The sequence below is a fragment of the Sander vitreus genome, chromosome 17, assembly GCF_031162955.1.
Source record: "Sander vitreus isolate 19-12246 chromosome 17, sanVit1, whole genome shotgun sequence".
NCBI lineage: Eukaryota > Metazoa > Chordata > Actinopteri > Perciformes > Percidae > Sander > Sander vitreus.
The window spans coordinates 11,609,768-11,629,102 of record NC_135871.1 but is presented as its reverse complement, the minus strand read 5'-3'; the positions used below and the strand labels follow the sequence as shown (position 1 = coordinate 11,629,102).

Here is a 19,335-nt window from a genome sequence, read left to right as displayed (position 1 = left end):
CCTTGAGCCAGTTTTCTTTTCACATATAAGGGGTTTTTTTTTCACATTGAAAATTGTGGATTAAATGACCAAAATCTTCCATTCTACACAGTTTCTCAAAATGCTATTTTCTTCTGAGTTGTGTTGATTTAATTTGTCATAAAGGCTCTTATTAGAGAGGGCAGTTATTTATATCAATTGTTTCAGTCTCTAGCACAAGATTTTGTCCAGCTGCTGGCTTTGGATCGTGGCCACTGTAGTGTCTGAGAGGAATGTGCAATAGAGATGTTCAAGAAGATAAATATATGCAGCGTTTGAAGAGAGAGATGCCTCCCTGTCAGTGCACCATGCCAGGTTGTTGGATAGGACCATACATTGATGGTATTCAGCCGATTTTGCCTCTCAGGTGTAACATGTCACAGTCTGTTGACATCGCTGGCGTGCAAAATGTATATGACAGGTCAGGAGGAGCAGCAGAAGGTTGGTTTGGAAGCTGCTGTGAATGATTGTTTTTGTTCCACAGCCTCCTGACCCCGGGTTGATCTTGAGGGTCCATCTAAAAGGAGATGTATGTTACCTTGCCCCTCGCCCACACACATATCATTAGATCGTGTGTTATTATAGATCAACCTCTTTTCATCGGGGGGTAATCTGTGTTGCTGGGAGACCCTCTGCCCTATTCAGCACAGAACCTTCCACTTCAAACATCATCCCTCTCTGTCCTGGATCTCCTTAGCTTTGAAAAAGGATCCTGGGTCCTGAGCCATTCAAGGTGTATCCAATGCCTCGTGCTCAGCAAGGCTCTTAAATGCAAAACAGACGGTGGAGCAAATAAAGATCAAAGGCAGCAGCCTTGCCCGTCTGGCCTGCTGTCCTCACATGCCAGGCGGTGCTGTCACAGTGAATCACGGCCATGCCGCTTCCATGCTCATGCTGACCCCCCCTCCCTCACCACCTAAGGGCCACCAACAGCCCTCGACACGTTACAGCCCCACTGTGCCAGTGTCTAACATCAACACTCACACACAGGGTTATAAGCAGACAGTGTGTTAGGGGCTGTCTTTGTCAGACCAAGCCTGAATTTACCCTGAGGAATTGGAAGAGCCAGACATCTCTCACCTTTGTACACATCAGGATCACCCTTTTTCATTTGAGGGGAAACTGATTTTCACTCACTTCTACTAGCGCATGAGCATATAAAACGTGCTGGTTCATTTGTAATGTGTTTAGCTCAATGAAAAGCATGACTTAATATAATAACTCTTTATTTTTTTATAACGCGGCAAAGCAGATTTTTGCCCGTTTGTCTCATAAATTTATGAGTGGGTGCATGTCATTTTAGCCTTTGTTTCAACTGGTATAGAAGATGAGCCGGGGGCAGGTGCCAATCAAGCCACAACACCCATCTAACAAGATGATGTTCATTGTTTGGTGATACTATACAGTATGGCCAAGTGGATTAGAGTTATGTGCTCTGTCATTGTTCTCCCATAGATGGTGCAGCATGTCAGCAATGTCCTAGCAGCAGGGGTTAGGTAAGGCACCCTTCCCTCTCAGATGCTCCACAGCTACTTGACCTGTTTGTTCAGCTGTACACCCAGGCGCATGTTTGCACCCCACCACCCACTCCTCCGCTGACTTGCTGTGCCAAAGAAACAAGTCTATGGCAGGCAGGCAGAGTGCCAGCAGCTCCACTCCTGTTTTGGCGGTAGGATATTCAGGGTGAAGGTTGAGAGGGAGGGATAGAGCGGCTAGATAAGCAACCTCCTGGTCCAGGTCAGCTATTCCAGATTAGAAGACCAAAGAAAAAACCTTTTAATTAGGTTTGCCGTGCAGTTAGGGGCCTGCGGTATTGCGGCCCAGACACTTCCTGCATTGTGCTACACCACCCAAAAAGTAGCAGTGCGAGGGAGTGAAAGTGAGGGAGAGAGACTAAAAATGGCTTGGCCACATCTGCACCACACCACAAAACAAGAGATGCCTGATTGCCACCATGCTTCACGGTTACTGACCTACTAGAAGCCCCACAGTGAGCTCCAGCATGGACAACAAACCACCTGGACTTGTTTTAATGGGAGATATTTCTACAGAAAAGAGTTGGAGAACAGCTGAGCTTTTTCTTCATGTATTACAACATTGACCCATCCAAGTTTCTACTGCTTTCTTCTTCTTTTAACTCCTCTTGTTTTCTCATTCCCGCAGTTAGCTCTTGTGTGGAGATCTACTGAGAAATCTCAGAGCCAGTCCTGTCAAACTTGATCTAAAACAGTGCACGTTGGGACATAACTGTCTGCTCATAACAAAAATAGAGGCAAAATACCAACAATCATATCTTGGTGATGCTTAATGAGCCCTTTCGGATCCCTGACAATATACCACTAATATGGTGCTTTGCATCCTTTGAAACATACCAGAGTAGAGTCCTGGAAATAGTAACACAAAAGCGAGGCCTTGCTGACACCCCACAGCCAACGCAACAAGTTTTCTCTGCACTCGCTTGTCTGCATTATGTCTGCCCTCTCATACATTTTCACACCAATTGCACTCAGCTTCGAAATCTGTATTGTATCTGTATTCCTACCTACATTACGCCTTGGCACAGGAATCACCGTGCAAGTGTTTGTAGGGGAGGGGAGAAGAAATGAGAGCTCAAAAGTGAGGAAGGTGTACAAATACTTGCCTGCTCTTGAGGGGGGTGGTGGTGGAGGTATGTCATCAATTTTGCGCTTGCCCCTAATGTTTCAAAATAAAAATCTCCATGGCCTGTTCTGCAGACGGTCCGCTAAGATAACAATCCACGCCGGTCACTGTAATCTTAGCCTCAAACCATGCTTTTACTGAAGAGAGGGACAAAAGAGACCTTTACACACTATGAGTCTGATAGTACAGGGGGGAGAAGTATTTCTACGTTTTAAATGAATGTATCTGTGCGATTTACAGTGAGGATTTGAGGGTGGGTTGTTGATAAAAAAAAAAGTTGTGTTTGGGATAAATTGGTCGAAGGACTCGCGTGGAGGAATCTTGTATGAATAGTGAAGCAACTAGGCGGTTGCAAGTAGTGCCTTAGGGGTGTGGAACGTGCTGGGGCCTGCTGCATTATAAAGACAAGCCCTGCACCCGGCCAGCTGTGGCATACACAAGACTGCAGGAATGAGGGCACCATGAATGGCTTTCTCTGTGCGACAATGACTGCAGCACTCAGCGGAGAGGGAATGGTCAGAGGTCCTTGCTATGGACAGGCAACATTGTGTGTGTGTGTACGTACGTACATACGTGTGTACATGTACATGTGTATATGTGTGTGTGTACTGAGAAATTACTCAGGAATGTGAGGATACATGCCAAAGACAAAGAATTTGTGTCCCATTCACGGGAACCTTACCCTCTTCCCCCCTCCGAAGAAATATCACATAGCTGATGAAACTTTACTTGAAATTGTGTTAAGATTTATTTGCCATGAAGATCATACACACAAAGATAGTTTTTTTTTTTTTCTAGCAACACATTCATTAGCCTTTTAAAAATGTATTTATAGATTTATATCTCAAAAATCTTTCCGTATAGTTGAATTCACACATTCTTTATGCTCTATTATGGTTTAATCTTAACTTGAGACACAAATGCGCACATTGATGCCAAAGTTTCAGCTCGAGCATAATCTCAAGTTGGCATTCAGCCATATGTGAATCAGAATCATAGACACCCAACTCAGACACAGCTACAACTTAATAAATACTTTACAAAAATAATGCAGGCTTTTTACAATAAAGATCTGCCTCAGAGACACAAGGGACACGGTTGTAAATGTTTGGTGAAAAAAATGTGCATGCTAAATAAACTCACAAGTTTACATGAGAACCTGGATATTGTGAATGACAAAACGAGAGAAAATTTGAAAACCCTGTTCTCTGCCCCCCCACCCCCCACCCAAAACATTCCTGAAGGATCTCATTATTCTATTACCACAGGCCTCTCAGATTCACCAAACATAAACAATCTATGGAGACAAACATGGACACAATCTAAACGAACATTCCTAGAATAATAAATTTCCCTTTTTAAGAATACAAACTCAGTTCTCCCTTTAGTGACCAGAAGTGAAGAAGAAAAATACAATTGGTGACACAATTACTGGCAAAAATGTCATTATTTTTTTTTTTTTTTTTAAGAGGCATATTTTATAAAAAGAAAGTGTTCAAATGTTTTAAAAAAACAGCAACGTTGTGTGCCTGGTTTTGGTGAAGTCAAGAAAAATTCCTTGTGAGCAAGTACTGTAAGTGTTCTGATTTTTATTCCTCTTGGTTCATAACAGCAGTAAGTATGGTTCCTCAGAGCCTAAAAGTTCTTTTGTGATTTGATCTAAGACGGAATTAAAAAAAAAAGTTTTTTCATTTTTGAGGTTTAGCTTAACATTTACGCAGTGTTTGTTTTTTCTTCCTTTTACTTTACAGTCGGCTAGAATTCCCTTGCTTCTTCAAACTGTTTGTAGTAGTCCTCGTCCTGAGGGTTGTCGGGACACTTCTGTCCGTTGTTTGGCGGCCTGGCCTGGTTGTAGCGGCTCCAGTCTCCTTTGCAGATGATCCAGGGCAGGATGTCCACCTTATAGTGCAGGTCGGCTGAGAACTCTGTGCTGATGAGGTTGGGCGTGCCGGCCCCTTTGCCGCGAGTGATGAGCTTCATGTTGTCGTTGTAGCAACAGTGCTGTGCTGCCAGCGTGGTGGACTCCAGCGTCAGCATGGAGCGGATACAGTAACGGGCCGTGGGCTTGTAGATCTGCAGCTTCTCTTTCGGCCCGCTGGCGTCTTTCCAACGAAAATCTCGGCGTGTGGGAGCATCGTGTACATCTGCTGTGCTGTACGCCACCTCAGTTGGGTAAGAGCAAGGGCAGCTGGGAAGGTCGTTTGCCACCTTGGTCATGTACTTCTTCAAGAAGTCGCTCTTGCAGTTCATCCATCGCTCGCAGCTGTCTGTGTCTGCAATAAATCAAGACACTATTAAATGCTACATCTCCTTCCCAACATTAGAGAATGAAAGTGTGAGAAGGTGTTATATTTAATGAAGTTGTGTTTTCACCGGGTTAACAGACTATGAGAGTGTGGGCATGCAGCGGCATACTGTGCTCTTCCTGCCCTGCTGCAGATTTTCATCACTGCGCAGTAATGGAGCACAGCCCGAGCATGAGGAATGCTAAGTGTGTGCAGGAACACTGCTGCCAGATGGATAAACTGTCTTTGATAGTGTAAGAACATCTGAATGACGGATAGTCTGAAATAAAACAAGAGTAGGCAGAATCTTACCAACACCAAAGAGCTCCGTGGCATTGAACTCATCTGTTCCAGCTAACAGGCTCACTTCAGTAGCTGCTGTCTTGAAGGCATCTTCGATACCTTTAGAGAGATGAATGCACAGCGAAAGGTGGATAAAAAGATGAAAGACTACTAAATCAACTCATGCACTTACAAACTATCCTGTAATATCCATCGATGCCATTTTTACTGTTGGATTTCTTTTTAAAAAGAATCAAGACTTACCTGGGCAGTTGGGCATATCACAAGTTCTGGACTCAGTGGCTGTACAGGCGTAACCGCATGACCTGGTTCTCTTCTGGTTGCCATTTCCACAGGTGACACTGCACACTGTCCAGTTACTCCAGTCCCCCTCTCCGTCCATATAGTCTGGATCAGAGAGAGAGAGAGAGATCCTTAGCTCTAATGCAGGCCACATGCTGAACTTACTCAGGCCTGTTAGCATGCCTCACTAATAATAAGTGGGGGGAGGACATGAAAGGGGAAGTGGGGGGGCTCAAAGTTCTCTTTGACTTCGGCCCTCAAAGCAGATACCACGCAAGCCTGTCTACACACATGCACTATGTTGTATATGGCATAGGGCACAGTGTGTGTGTTGAGTTAGTGAGGTAACAGGGAAGTGTTTTGCTAATTCCAACAAAGTTGCAGGGGATCTGACAATAGACATGTTCTGCGCTGCCTGAGTATCCCTGGCACAGTGGCACTGGACACCATTCAGTTGCTCTATCTGTGATTCATTGGTTTGGAAATAGGAAGTGAAATGGCAAGAAATCTTCTTTAACTCCAATTATCATTGAGCAGATCACTGTAATGGGTATACATGGAAACAGTTACAATCGGCTATACGACTGCCTCACCCCACCACCACCCTCCCTACCGCACGCACGCACACACACGCACACACACGTACGTAACGCACGCACGCACACGCACTTCACACATCTTGAAAGCAGTATTCCATCAATGAGGAGAATTAATGTAGGCATGTTGAGATGGAAGTAATTGTGGCCGGGGTCCAAACCTTCCTATACACCCCCGCTGCCATCTGCCCCTCATTAAGAACATTTTGTATGAATACGGGCCAGATAGTCATCAAGCGCTGCTCCCCTCATCCTTCTATAACTTACTACGGCCAGCTAGTGGCAGCTCAGACAAAACTCAGAATTTAGAAAACTTAATAATAACCTGTCCTCAGCCCACAGATGAGACGACAGAAATGATGATAATGTATTTTCTTGTCCATTATGTGGTATGAAATGAAGGATGAATGAGCGCTGACCGCAGCGATAAGCCAGAAACATTAAACAAGGGCTATGGTTTGAAACAAAAAGATTATAAAATCGCCTCCCTAACCACTGTTGGGCAAGTGCAAGTGGATAAAATGACATATTCCACAGCATGCGCATTCCTGTTCGACCATGTTGGTTTGGGCATGCTACAACACAGGCCGGACGCTTACTGTATGACAGTGAGTGTAAATTCTTCCACGGCAGATTTATCAGTGGGGTTACTTTTGGAGAGTGTTGTGAGGATGCTGTGGCAGCCTAACAGTGCTTCTGGCCCCAGTCCTGCTGCTGAACTTTGATGTAGCGGAGGCGTTTAAACTGTCACGTAGCTAGCTCCGCACCACAGAGGAATCCATCTCATAAAAACGTGTTCAATCAGGGGCTCCCAAAGGCTCGCCTGGGATGACTGCACTTATTATGGTGACAGCTTAAATCAGCAAATCTGCAAATTACAGATTCCAAATCAGACCATGGCCATCTGTGGAACCCTGGAGACCAGTGCTCAAAAGAGAGTATGGACCCAGCTAAATATTCTGCCATGTGCATTTGTGCACTAATTTCTTTGCAAACACACCCTCTTGTCATTCTCACCATATTCAGTTTGAGCTTTGCTTCCTCCCCCGGTGCCTCCTCTTCTGTCCCAATCTGCCGGGGGCCTGAGGAAGTTGCTGTCCTTGCTGTTGCTCCCGTAGGTGCGATCGTGCTCCTCTGTCTGATGAGTGGTGGAAGAGGAGGAAGGTGAAGAAGAATGAGGCCACCAGTTTCTCCAGTTAGGAGAAGCCCAGCTGGGTTTGCTCTCCTTACGGAAGCCTTTTTCTGGCTCATGACCCTGTAGTCCATCCACCACTTCAATAGTCACCTGTATTAAAGAGCAGAAGTCAATATAAAGTCAATATTCAACATGAATTCATCAAAGAAGTAAATACTTGTATAGCATTTTGGGATAGAATGAGTAGATTGGGTGCCATGAGGTGACACTTTCTGATAGTCCCATGCACAATACTACCCCCACTCACATGTGCCTCCCAGATGAGGGGGGACCACCACCCCTGCCCCACAGTCACCCTCCCACCTCTTGGGCTCTCTCCACCTAAACACAAAGTTCAAAGGGCTACTCAGCCTCCTCCAGACCATGAAAGCCAGATGAATCCCAGGATCAAAGACACCCCCCTCCTCCTCCTCCTCCTCCCCGTTCTCCCACAGCCTCACGCCCTTGCTCAATTGGTTGCTCCGCTCTCTTCCCACATCTTGAGATGTTAATACACTTTGTTCGTGCTAGGATTTAGCAGTGATGTTCTCAGAAATGGAAAGACCCCCTCGCTGGATTAGACAGGAGAATGATTTAAACATGGCAGCAGTTACTTGGCCATCTGCACCACTAAGGGACACATTAACATAAGCTGCTGTCTGTCTTCCTGCACATGAGTTAGTAGGAGTGAGGCATTGCTGGTTGGTGTCTGCCATTCAGATGTCATGATGATGGACGTGAGACCTCAGTGTCTATCTAAAGCTTGACCACGAGTCAGGAAGTGTGACAGGGGGAGAAAAAAAGGGGTAGTGATGTGCACCAAACTATTCTCCTCCTTGCTGTTTGCTCTTCCTGTCCTATGTGGTTGAGTAGCCATGTCTTACAAGAGAGTGAAAGCATCAAAGCACACTGGCACTGGCAGGTGCACAGACACACATGATCACCTGTATGTTGGGATTCTGTCCATTGATATCGGCTTTGGAGAGGTCGGGGAAGTTGTGCAGATCGAGGAGGAAAGCTCCAGGGCCGTCCCTGTGTACGTTGCTGCCTTGTGCCCAGGGGAGGGTGGCAGGCCGGTGGGCCAACCGGTGTTCTGGACCAGACCTCCGGTCTTCAGGAGCCAGTTGGGCTGAGGAGCTGCTTTTTGCATTTATATTGTTCTGCTGAGGAGAGAAAGGAACATAATATTGATTTATCATTGTTTATGCATTAACAATATAAGATTAGTAAAATATTTGCCTGTCAGGGCCCTGTCACTTGGCATCTACAAAGTCTGCACACTCAGCAACATTAGATTGATGTTGACAGAGGTTCATGTGGCCATGACGTCTGTCATATATCCTGTGGACAGTGGACTCGGAGCCCAGAAAGAAGGAGCCCCTGAAACAGTGGGGGAAACACTGAGTGCTATGCGTCTGTCTGCTTCCACCAAAATATGCATTCAGAGCCAATGCTACAGCTACAGACTGTATATTTTCCATTTTTAACTGACAGAGTATGCTGCTGCTTTACGGTATTTATATGATGTGGACATTTTTAGCATGTTCTGGTTCTGGCTGGGAGAAAAGAGCATGTAAGACTTATGGGTTTCCTGCACTGGGGCTATACTGAAAGCCAGAAAGAAAACATTGCAAAATAATTACAGAAAAAACATTTGGTCTCCTGATGGAGTTGTAAATTCATCCCAAAACGACAGTTGAGGACATATGTCTTCTGTCAGGTATGCACAGAAGGAACAATTATTTCTCAATTGGACAGACAGCCATAAGTAGTCTGCAATCATCCTTTCTGGACTGGCAGAAAATAAGATCAAAGAAAACCATCAATCATGTTCCTTGTTTTCTTTTTTCATGTCCCATTTTTTTCCTCCCCAGTGCTTTTGTGGCCAGGCGGAGGCCTGAGAATATGGCAGCAGTGCTGTACTGTTGCGGTGGGCAGTCACAGACAAAGTGTCAGTTCAGCCACATTGTGGTGGGCATAAAAGCCCCCAGTGGAGCTGTTTGTGTCCAGCCAAGGTGCACTCTGGGACAATATAGACGCTGTAAATGGAGCTGCACAGCAAGGGAGAAAGGATTATAAATGTACATGTAACTTGAATTCAACCGCAGAGGGGACATCGGCTGCACAGAAAGATATTCTATTTAGCGTTACTTCACTTGATGGAGAGATTCTACATTCACAGATGGAGTTAATAGGATAATATGATGCAGTTCAAAGAATTAAAAAACGTTCACATCACATACTTAATGTGAGCTACTGTGATAATTACAATGATTATACTATTGCCCATAATTTTGAGGAGGAAGAGTAGATGGTTGTGCATTTTGCCTGTAGCCACCAATTAAAAAGAGATAAGAGGACGAGTTTTTATGAGAATTTATGTTCGAAATCATAAAATCTGAAGAATATGATTCTGAACAAGCAGATTTAAATTAAAACCACAAATGTCTTGTATCATAACCAAACAATTACGGCTGAGCGCTCAGTACAGAAAAAAGGTCATTTCAACAACATAGTTTGTGCATCTGCTATCAACCCTTTTATGTGAACATCACATGACCCTCTTTGGTTATATCACAAGTACTTGGGCTTTGAGATGCCCACGTGATAACCCTGTCTTTCAAGTTCCCAGGCTTCAGAAGTCACTGGCTGTAATTGAGCTCCGCTCAGGGAGCAGGCCCAACACAGCACTTACAGGTTCAATCCCAATGTAAAAACATACACACAACTGTAAATGGTTAATGCATTTAACTGCAGACCACACAAGTTGCTCTTCAGTCCAGACATTACTGTTTCATAATACTAATACTACAAACAGTCATTTCCTTGTCGCTGAAAACAAGACAATTCCCTTTGTTTTCCCACCATAAGACCGTGAGGTGCTTTCATTCACAACACATGCTGTCATTTAAGGAAATCCATCCAAAAATGCTCTGGCTACCTACTAACACACATAATTAAATGATAACTCTATTAAAAGAAAGCAGATGCCACCACAAATGTTTCAGAATACACAAACTGTTGGGTCGTAAAAACCCAGTCACAGTGTTTGCAGGGAAATTAATCCATTATCCAGTCTAATCCTGTCTGAATCTTCTGTTGTCATATTATGCCGTATTACACATGGCAGGCGGATTATCTAATCAAACTTTAAAAGCATTCGGATTAATCCCAGGGCAACACTTGTGATGTTTCACTCAGTATGTGAGGCCATTGAGCTGACGCCTGCTTGTAGTTTGTCAGTTTATACGAAAATATTATTACTATTTTTGTTTTGGCCATAGTTTATATTGCAGATAGTACAGTACTAAGAATGCTCCATATGGGAGAATTACTAATTGGTGTGCTGCAAGTTTAGATGAAACTATTGTTAATAATTTGCTACCAAACTACTACTGTAACCACCTAAAATTACCACCCAGTTTCATGTTTAAGTAATTTGTTAAACTGTTTTAATCACATGTCGCTGGACTCTGATATGGAAAGATATTTTCTGATGTGTTACATTGACAACGGGTTGGTTCATTGTACATGTCTGTTTTATGACCATGGACAGATTTGTAGTTTGTAGGGCATGTGTTATCTGTCAGCTGTAAAAAGCCACAACATTTACAAACCGTGCCATGGTGAGGCTAGGTAATGTCTGAAGACATGCATGAAGGTGTACAAAAAAAGACAATGCAATCACCAGCTGTCATTTCGTAATATGCTGTATTGCTCTTCCACCTTCATTTATACAGAAGCTACATCAGAAACACTTTAATGTGAGAGCTGCTCAGTATTGAACAGTCAAACCTAGATGCTACTGGAATGTGAACACAGGGTTGACATACAGTTTATTGTCTCTTTCTTTGGTGCCAACAGGACAGATGCTGATTTTCTCATTGTAAATAGTTGCCAAAACATAGAAAAGTATCAGCCTTAAAGCTATAGTGCGTAGTTTCTGTCGCCCCCATAAGGAATTCTAAGTAATGACAACAACACTGTTACAACATGATACAAGCCTTCCGTAATCGCGCACCGCCCCCACCCCTCCCCTACGCAGTTGCTAGTAGCCAAGGAGGACACGGAGGATTAAAAAAAACATGATGGACTCTTCAGATGAAGTAATTATCTTCACTCGAGTTTCTGCGCGCAAAAGTCACCGAACAACAACAATTTCTAAACACAGCCATGCTGAGAAATACAGAGAGTGTTTTGTGGAGCTGATAGTCTTAACTATCTTTGTATTAACTCATTTGGCAATGGCTTGAATGTAACGGACGTTCATTAAAGGTCCCATGACATGGTGCTCTTTGGATGCTTTTATATAGACCTTAGTGGTCCCCTAATACTGAATCTGAAGTCTCTTTCCTGAAATTCAGCCTTGGTGCAGAATTACAGCCACTAGAGCCAGTCCCACAATGAGCTTTACTTAGTATGTGCCATTTCTGTGTCTGTAGCTATTGAGGAGGAGAGAGGGGTGGGGGGGCAAGGTGGAGAGTGGGGGTGTGGCCTTGACCAACTGCCACTTTGCTCGTTTGAAAGCCATGATGTCTCTTTCTCATGGGTCGGCCAAATTCTCTGGGCGGGCAAAGCAGAGAAAGGGGCGGTAACCTTGCTCCTTATGACCTCATAAGGAGCAAGATTCCAGATTGGCCCATCTGAGCTGTCTTTTTCTCAAAGGCAGAGCAGGATACCCAGGGCTCGGTTTACACCTATCACCATTTCTAGCCACTGGGGGACCATAGGCAGGCTGGGGGAACGCATATTAATGTAAAAAAACCTTATAAAGTGAAATTTTCATGCCATGGGACCTTTAATATAAAAAAGTTACACTCTAAAGCTTTAAATATAATGCTGTTGATTAAAGCCTTGAGCTGAATTGGAAATTGGAAAATTGTGAGATTGTATTGAAAACAGTCCATCATTTGGACAGAAACGGAGAAATCTAAAGTGCTTTTCCCCATAAACTCTGAGATTTCACTTAATCTTCCATCTGGGAATTCAGCAGTGTGAAGGACAAACTATGAAATTGTATATACGCCCTAATAGATTTTTTTCAGTCTCAATCAGTATTTTAGCAGAATGATTGAGGGGAATTAGTAGAGTTGAAAATAATGGAAAGACTGCCCAACATGGAAATTAGTCATCTGAAAGGAATGGCAGTTGTGTATCAGTTGTGTGTAAAGTCGGTAAATTCCTGATAATGTCGACATAAACACCTCTCTCTGTCTTTTCCAAGTGGCGCTTTTTAACAAACATAATGAGAAAAACATGCTGTTTTCTCATGTTTCTCTAATACAGCCCAGGGTGTAACAGTGCACACAGGACTAACTCATTTAAATGTTAAAAAAAAAATCAGCAGTGTTGCCCTTTGATGGCGGAAAAGCTTTACAGTCCCTATCACTCATCTGAGATCTTCCTTAACGAGGAACATGCTTTAATTTGGAGATCAAAAGTGACACCACCATTCCTCAGTTCATCTGGGGCCTCCCAGGATGTCACCCCCCACTCTCAAAAGCTATGAATGAACATTTGCACACACAAGCCACCCCCTCTCCCTCCTCACAGTTATCTCCTCTTCTTTTCCCGCTTCCCCCTTTTTCACTTTGTGAGGGCTGCTTAAAGGGGCATGACTCAATTTTCAATTGGGAGCAACTCAGGGGTCCTTCCCCCAGGGAGGCTGGCAGGAAATGAAGGCAGTGCACATTGTGCCAGATGCTTTTCAGCACTACACTTACGTAGGTGGAAGAGGAACTATCCTTTCCCTGTCACACGCCTCATACTGGGCATACGTATGTGTTTATTTACAGGATCAAACTGAGTTGCTATGAAGGAGTGAACTGTTTAGAGATTACTTCTTGAAGAAATTAACAAACGATAATAAGCTCAATGGTAGAAAACCATGATTCATAATTTAGTACAATATTCATAGTTGTGTGTTCTTAGCTGACAAATAAGTTGTTTTTTTTAATTATAAAATCAGACACCAGAATCTTTACACCGCCACAGTGGATGAATCTGCCTTCCTGAGTCAGTGAAGATAAAGTGCCTTGGATAGAAGCGTTTTCTCTCTCCACTACAGGTGCATGGAGCCACATCCTGTCATTTGTGTTCCTGTGAATGGCATTTTAAATATGACACCTTGGAATCACAATACACCCCCTGGGCCGTGACAAGCCTGGCTGAAAGATGACATCACCGTCTTCAGTGGCGGACCAGTGAAGCATATCTGCACATAGTCTGAGCTTTCATGGGCAAAAGAAAAACAACACATTCAGCGCTTTTCTCTACATGTGGCATGAGTGGCAATGTTGGGCTCTTTCATCACAAGCCAGAATCTCTATGTAAATGTCAACTAGTGACAAAAGGGATATTGGAGTTGGAATGGGTGGCATGTGTTTAGTATTTTTGCTGCATGTCCTCAGGAGAAACTCCCTCCTGGTCCTCATCCTGTTCGTCCAATTCAACATTTGGCTGTGTGACAAATATTCGATAAATTCCTGGAATATTTCTTCGGCTTTGCATGCCCTAATATCCAACCGAACACAGGCTTGCTCTTGCATATACACAGGCAGGTCTGCAGTGATAGTGGAGATAAGAGAAATTACCCTCACCATCCTCTTGTTGAAGTACAAATTATTTCCGTTCATTTCCCCCAAAGCCCTTATAAAGAATTTATGAAGGGACACCATTCCAGTGGGCATAAATATCCATTTATCACTGGGACATGACAAAAATATTTCAGCAGCATGCTAAATATACATCAAAAAGCAGCTGAATGATGCTTAACACTCTCTAAAAAAGCCTGTTGATCCCAAACTTGTCTTAACCCTCGCGTCAGGATTTGAGGCGCTCCTGCAGTCAGTGTGCTTCATGCTGATGTTAAAATGGGCAGTTAAACTGTAAAACCTGTCTTAAGTGGTGTCATGTTGACAAATGTCTCCCTCTTGAAATGTTGTTGATCTATGTTCTAAACTGGACCACAACCCAAAAAGGTGTCATTAAAAACTGTATTTTGACCAGACATCAATGTCAAAAAGATTTCAAAAACTTCCTATTATTTTATTAGTTTATATTATTCGATTTCTTGTCTTTTCCACAACAAACAACACAACATTCATATCTGATCTTGGTGTCTATGTGGCCTTGCCTACACATGTGAGTAGGATCAAATAAAGCTACTTGGTAGACTTGATCTGGAGTAGTCTGATGCCAGACTCTTCTCCTAACATTGGGGGGGCTTCATGGGTTCAGCTCTGACCCTCTGCCTCATCAACTGAAAGCTTGGATGACAGTGATGAGCCCATGATGACAGAGAAGTGCCTGCAGCTAGCATTTAACCCCCAACAATAGGGTGGTGCGTCTGGTGCAGGGGGCTGATCTATGACCCTGCCTCATCTTCCATCCCTCTGCTGGCTCCCTGCCATTCCCGGGGGACACCCTGGGGAGACCCTGTCCCGGTGTATGTCAACAAACGCTAAAGACTGACAGAGTTCCTGGGGAATATAGGCTTTATTTTGCCTGGGCCATTGGCTGAAATCAGCATTTTTATCAAACCCATCTGTGACCAAATAAGATTAGATATCGCCTTTCGCATCAAATTTCCCCCAAGAAATCCCTTTCTCCCTTCTGGAAAGCACCTCGCTACTAATAGATTTCCCAACTCACCTCTGTAAGTGCTGTGTCCTGATCCAGGCTCAGAGTTTCATTTCCCTGGGGCAGCGGACTGCTCCGTAGTAGCGTGATGTGCAAGGTAAGGAGAAGGAGTCCCAGGAGCAGCAGCAGTTCCGCCGCCAGTCGCACCATCCTTTTGACGCGGCCGCTCTTGGGAGCCTGCGGTGTGGCCGGAGCTCCGACTCCGCCTCCTCCCGGTGCAGAGACTCCAATCTCCGGATCCGCCGGGGACGAGGAGCCGCAACACCACTTCGGAGCCACTTCGGGAATCAAAATTGCAAAAATGAAGGGAAGAAAAGGATCGGAGTCGAAAATTTGGACAAAGTGTTGTGAATTGATTTGGATCCAGTGGGGGTTCGTTGTAAACTGTGTGCTAAATTACGACTGGTCCTCTTTTACTGATTGTTCATATCTTCAGATTTTTGAGCAAAATATGATATGCGTTAGTGCGCAGATCTGCCAATTATTACAGTGTATTCAATACTGCAGGACTGATCCAGCGCGCAGCATTACCACTTTCCCCTGTTGTTGCGCCCTCGTCAAATCTCCAAGCTCAGGAAACTTGCAGCCCAGTTTCCCCTTGGTGTCATTCTCAGCCTCACACTTCACTTTTCCTCACTTCCACTTGAGCCCTTTTACGCATTTCTTGTTTTGTCCACATTCTGCACCAACCAACGTTATTCGACGAGACTACCTTTGGAGAAAAGAGTACAGGTAGTTAAAAAATAGACCTTCCTAGACTTCACGGTGGAGTTCTGTCTTCTTCAAAAACAGTTTTCATCCTTTAACTATAAAAAATAAATGAATGAAGACGTGGGCTGGCGTGCGTCTCTAACGAGTCCTGTTGCAAGAAAACAAGTGAAACCATATAAAACTACGGCTTTTACCAAAACTCACGCTGTTCTTGATGTGCGCTCTTGAGGTGGTTTTATACTATACGCCCCTGTGCAGGCTCCCTCCCCCTGGTTAACTCTTTCGTCCCTCCCAACCCTCCACAAACTGGTGTCCGGCCGGTTGCAGATCAGATACATTCTGATGATATAAGTCCTGTATAGTCACAGGACCAAAATGACAAATGCAATCTTTAAAAACTACTTAGATAATATTATGGCAGATTTCATGAAGTTTCCCAATTCCAATAGACATTCAATCACGGCTATGTATGCCGATCAAGTCATCTCAACACAGTTTAATATTGAAAGAAATGCCACTATACAGCACAATAAGGACTCCCTGAAACAACCTCAAGAAACCTTGGCGGTCCCCGGAGGCGCATTGGGCACACAGACGCGTCGTAGCGCAGAGGAAGACACCCGGCCGGAGGCTCTTTACAGGAGGTCTGCCTCTCCTGTTGGCATGTGTGCAGCAGCAGCCTTGTCTCAGTCTTTGATTAAAACGCTCCTACGGAAGGTGCTGTAACACTTCACTTCAGCGAGACAAATGGTGCGTAATGTGATTAGCCCTCGTGAGACTTTTTATTGTCCGCTTCAAAGGCCAGGTCGCTGTGTCAAATTATGCACCAAGCGGGGATGCTGCTGCTTCAGCATGGGTGACAGTTCACTGAGCCCCGAGGCATGGAGAAGAGCGCGCATCTTATAGCGTGTGTCACCTTTGAAGTCGATACATTCAGTTTGGCCACAAGTGGAACAATAATGTTACTGACAATGACAAACAAGATCTCATTGTTGTCATGGATTATTTGTCAGTGTCATAACAGCTCGCATAAAACCATTTGGTTGTGCGCATGCATAATCCTTGATGTGGTGGCCAAATGACCGCGTAAAGCACAGCTCCGGCAGGAGATGACAGTGGAACAGAAGCAGAGCCAAAGCATCAAATTAGACTACTGTAGCCTATTTACATTCGAAATAAATAAACTTTAAAATGTTTTTTTTCTGTATCACTTTCTATATCAGCCGACCAGTGTTTCAAATGTGTTGAATCCAAGCCAAAGAAAAACCCACAAAGGGTAATCAGTCATTTCATTTTACAGCTATGTATTTCATGAGTCCTGCGAGTAATGAGATGTTTGGTAAACTCAGGCCCTGACCTTAACTTCAATGTACCCATCTGATGCGCGTGTGCCAAAAAGCAGGGTGAGTAAATCTGGTCTGAGTGACAGCTTACTTATTATTCTAAAGAATGCCAGTAGAGTAACTGGCAGCAGACAGTGATGAGCAGGATGGAGTAATTCAACACCTTTGATGAACGATATAACCAATATCATATTTCATTCAGTCATTTATACCCCTTTATCCTGAACAAAGCTTCCCAAATGATCTCACAAATATCTGATAAGAGCATATGCCTCAATTAAAATATACAAGATAATGCTCCTCTTCTGTGCTTATGAAATACATCGCACTGGCCTACTTCATTATGCTCTCTGTTAACAAGTGGTTCCCAGTATACTGCAGTCTTCAGTTAAAGTCTTACTTACTCCAGGCACAGCCTAACTGTCTAAACCATGCAAATCTGGTCTTTGTCTGCTTCACTTCAAAAATCCCTCTCCAGAATAGAAAAATCTCTTGTCTAAATGGAAAACAGAGAGCCGAGAGAATGGTTTGCCTGCTTTGGACACAGTGGTGGACATCAAAGGCGTAGCAGAGGATCCCCCTTCAGAATTGCAGCTACATGCCATTCCAATAAGTGCAGTGTATTTGGATCTGCAGTTCAAAAGGGGCTGGTGGAGGCAGGCAGGCAGGCAGGTCTCTGGGGCCTTGCCACCAGTAGTCAGGCTGCACAGATGTTTTGAATGCCAGCACACACCATTTGCCACTTCTGCTGAAACTGAGGGCAGTTAGAAGTGACTGGAGGGAAGTTTGGCAAGACATGTGCTTCCCACCTTGAGTCAAAGTTTATTACCATACTTTGTCACTTTGCTACATAGGCCAGTTTGAAATAGATTGATGAAAACTGTATCTTTTGTGATTTCCTTTCCTAAAAAATAGCAGTTATACACACAGGTTAAGGAAAAGGCTTTCTATCCACACGTTAAGTCTGACTAAAGCAAAAAGCAGTTAATAAAAGCCACCAGTATGGTAATCTTCTTCAAATGTAATTTCATTCTCAAATACGAGATTTGTAGAACAAGCATTCTTTCTGCTGTGCATCTATACAAAAATGTTGCAAGTTCGAGTTTGCCTTCCTGCATAATCACAGTGGAGCTTAGTATTTGAGCACTCTGTGTCACATCTGAGTTATGTCTGAGAATGAATTCAAGCTTTCGAGGTTCTCTTTACCCACATCTGTCTTCTGCTGTAAACCCTGCAATGAATTTCAGAATGTTCACATTTAGACTAAAGGTGAAAGTAAACACAAATTAATAACAGACAACCCTGAGGACATCAATGCAACATTTGAGGCCACCTTTTCCCTTCTCCTCCAGATCTTCATGGAACAGTACATTGGTATGACATCACATATTAACAAAACTGTTTTCTATTGTTTCTGGCTATAGGAGCCAGATGTGAATATGCACTTACAGAACAAAATGATCAAGTATGGAGCATAGATTGTACAGTTTGCAGTCCATTCAGCATATGTTTTCCCTAGGATAGCTTATTTCATTTTAATTCCATCTTGTAAAATGTCAACACTATGCTGTTTAGGGGAGGAAAAAACCCACGTCCCGAGGGCAAACAAGTGTTGACTAGACCCAATCTGACACATTGTGAAAACACATTTATCATCAATCTATAATCCTTCCTGTGTTAATCAAATGATTACCCCATACCACGAGAATTTAGAGTTCAGCGCTAATTGCTAGGTTAGATTTGTGTTGGCTCAGGTGCTGCATACTCTGCATGCTTACCTTCACAACTGTTACGCAGTCTGTGTGTGAAAGAGAACAGCAGGTCTTTAAAACATCAACAATTAAGCCGTTAAGACTTGGTGAATATGAGCAGTCTCGCCACAAAACTTGCCATAACACCTTTTTTTGTTCTGCACAGAGGTTGTTGAGATTTAACTCGGTAGTTAAGTAATTGCAGTATGATCTGTTATTTACAGGAAGGTTATCATTTACTGTAGAGATGAAAGTGGTGTTAGACTGAGGAAAGTTTTATAAAAAACAGTTCACAATGGAATGCAACAAAAGGCATCTTCCTCATCTTTTGTCCACACGTACCAAAACAATATTTTTTTCCCCCCGTCTTGTCTGGCATTGTTTCAAGAATATTAGCGTCCAAACGATCCATTTGTAAATGATTCAACACGCTACTTCATATTCCAGGCCTATAGGTGGCGCCGTTTCTGCTACAGAAATTACAAAAAACGGAGACGAGGCGGAGCATGCACACATGTTCAGCCTTGAGTAGTGTAAATAAACGTGTGTCAGGAAATTAAACACAGTTCC

The 19,335-nt window shown here is 43.7% G+C and overlaps 1 protein-coding gene across 2 annotated transcripts; it reads right to left on the bottom strand.

The window, feature by feature from the left end:
- Positions 1-3,414: 3,414 nt before the first annotated feature.
- Positions 3,415-15,905, bottom strand: ism1 (isthmin 1). 2 transcript variants are annotated; one of them, XM_078273415.1, is made up of 6 exons: positions 14,973-15,905; positions 8,264-8,482; positions 7,163-7,430; positions 5,511-5,654; positions 5,277-5,366; positions 3,415-4,952 (listed from the first exon to the last, which is right to left on the bottom strand). In XM_078273415.1, exons 1-6 carry the CDS (start codon positions 15,108-15,110, stop codon positions 4,435-4,437), a joined length of 1,377 nt encoding a protein of 458 aa, XP_078129541.1. In that variant the 5' UTR covers positions 15,111-15,905; the 3' UTR covers positions 3,415-4,434. The 2 variants fall into 2 exon arrangements, with proteins under 2 accessions (XP_078129541.1, XP_078129543.1); XM_078273417.1 differs by having other exon boundaries at positions 8,264-8,479.
- Positions 15,906-19,335: the final 3,430 nt, after the last annotated feature.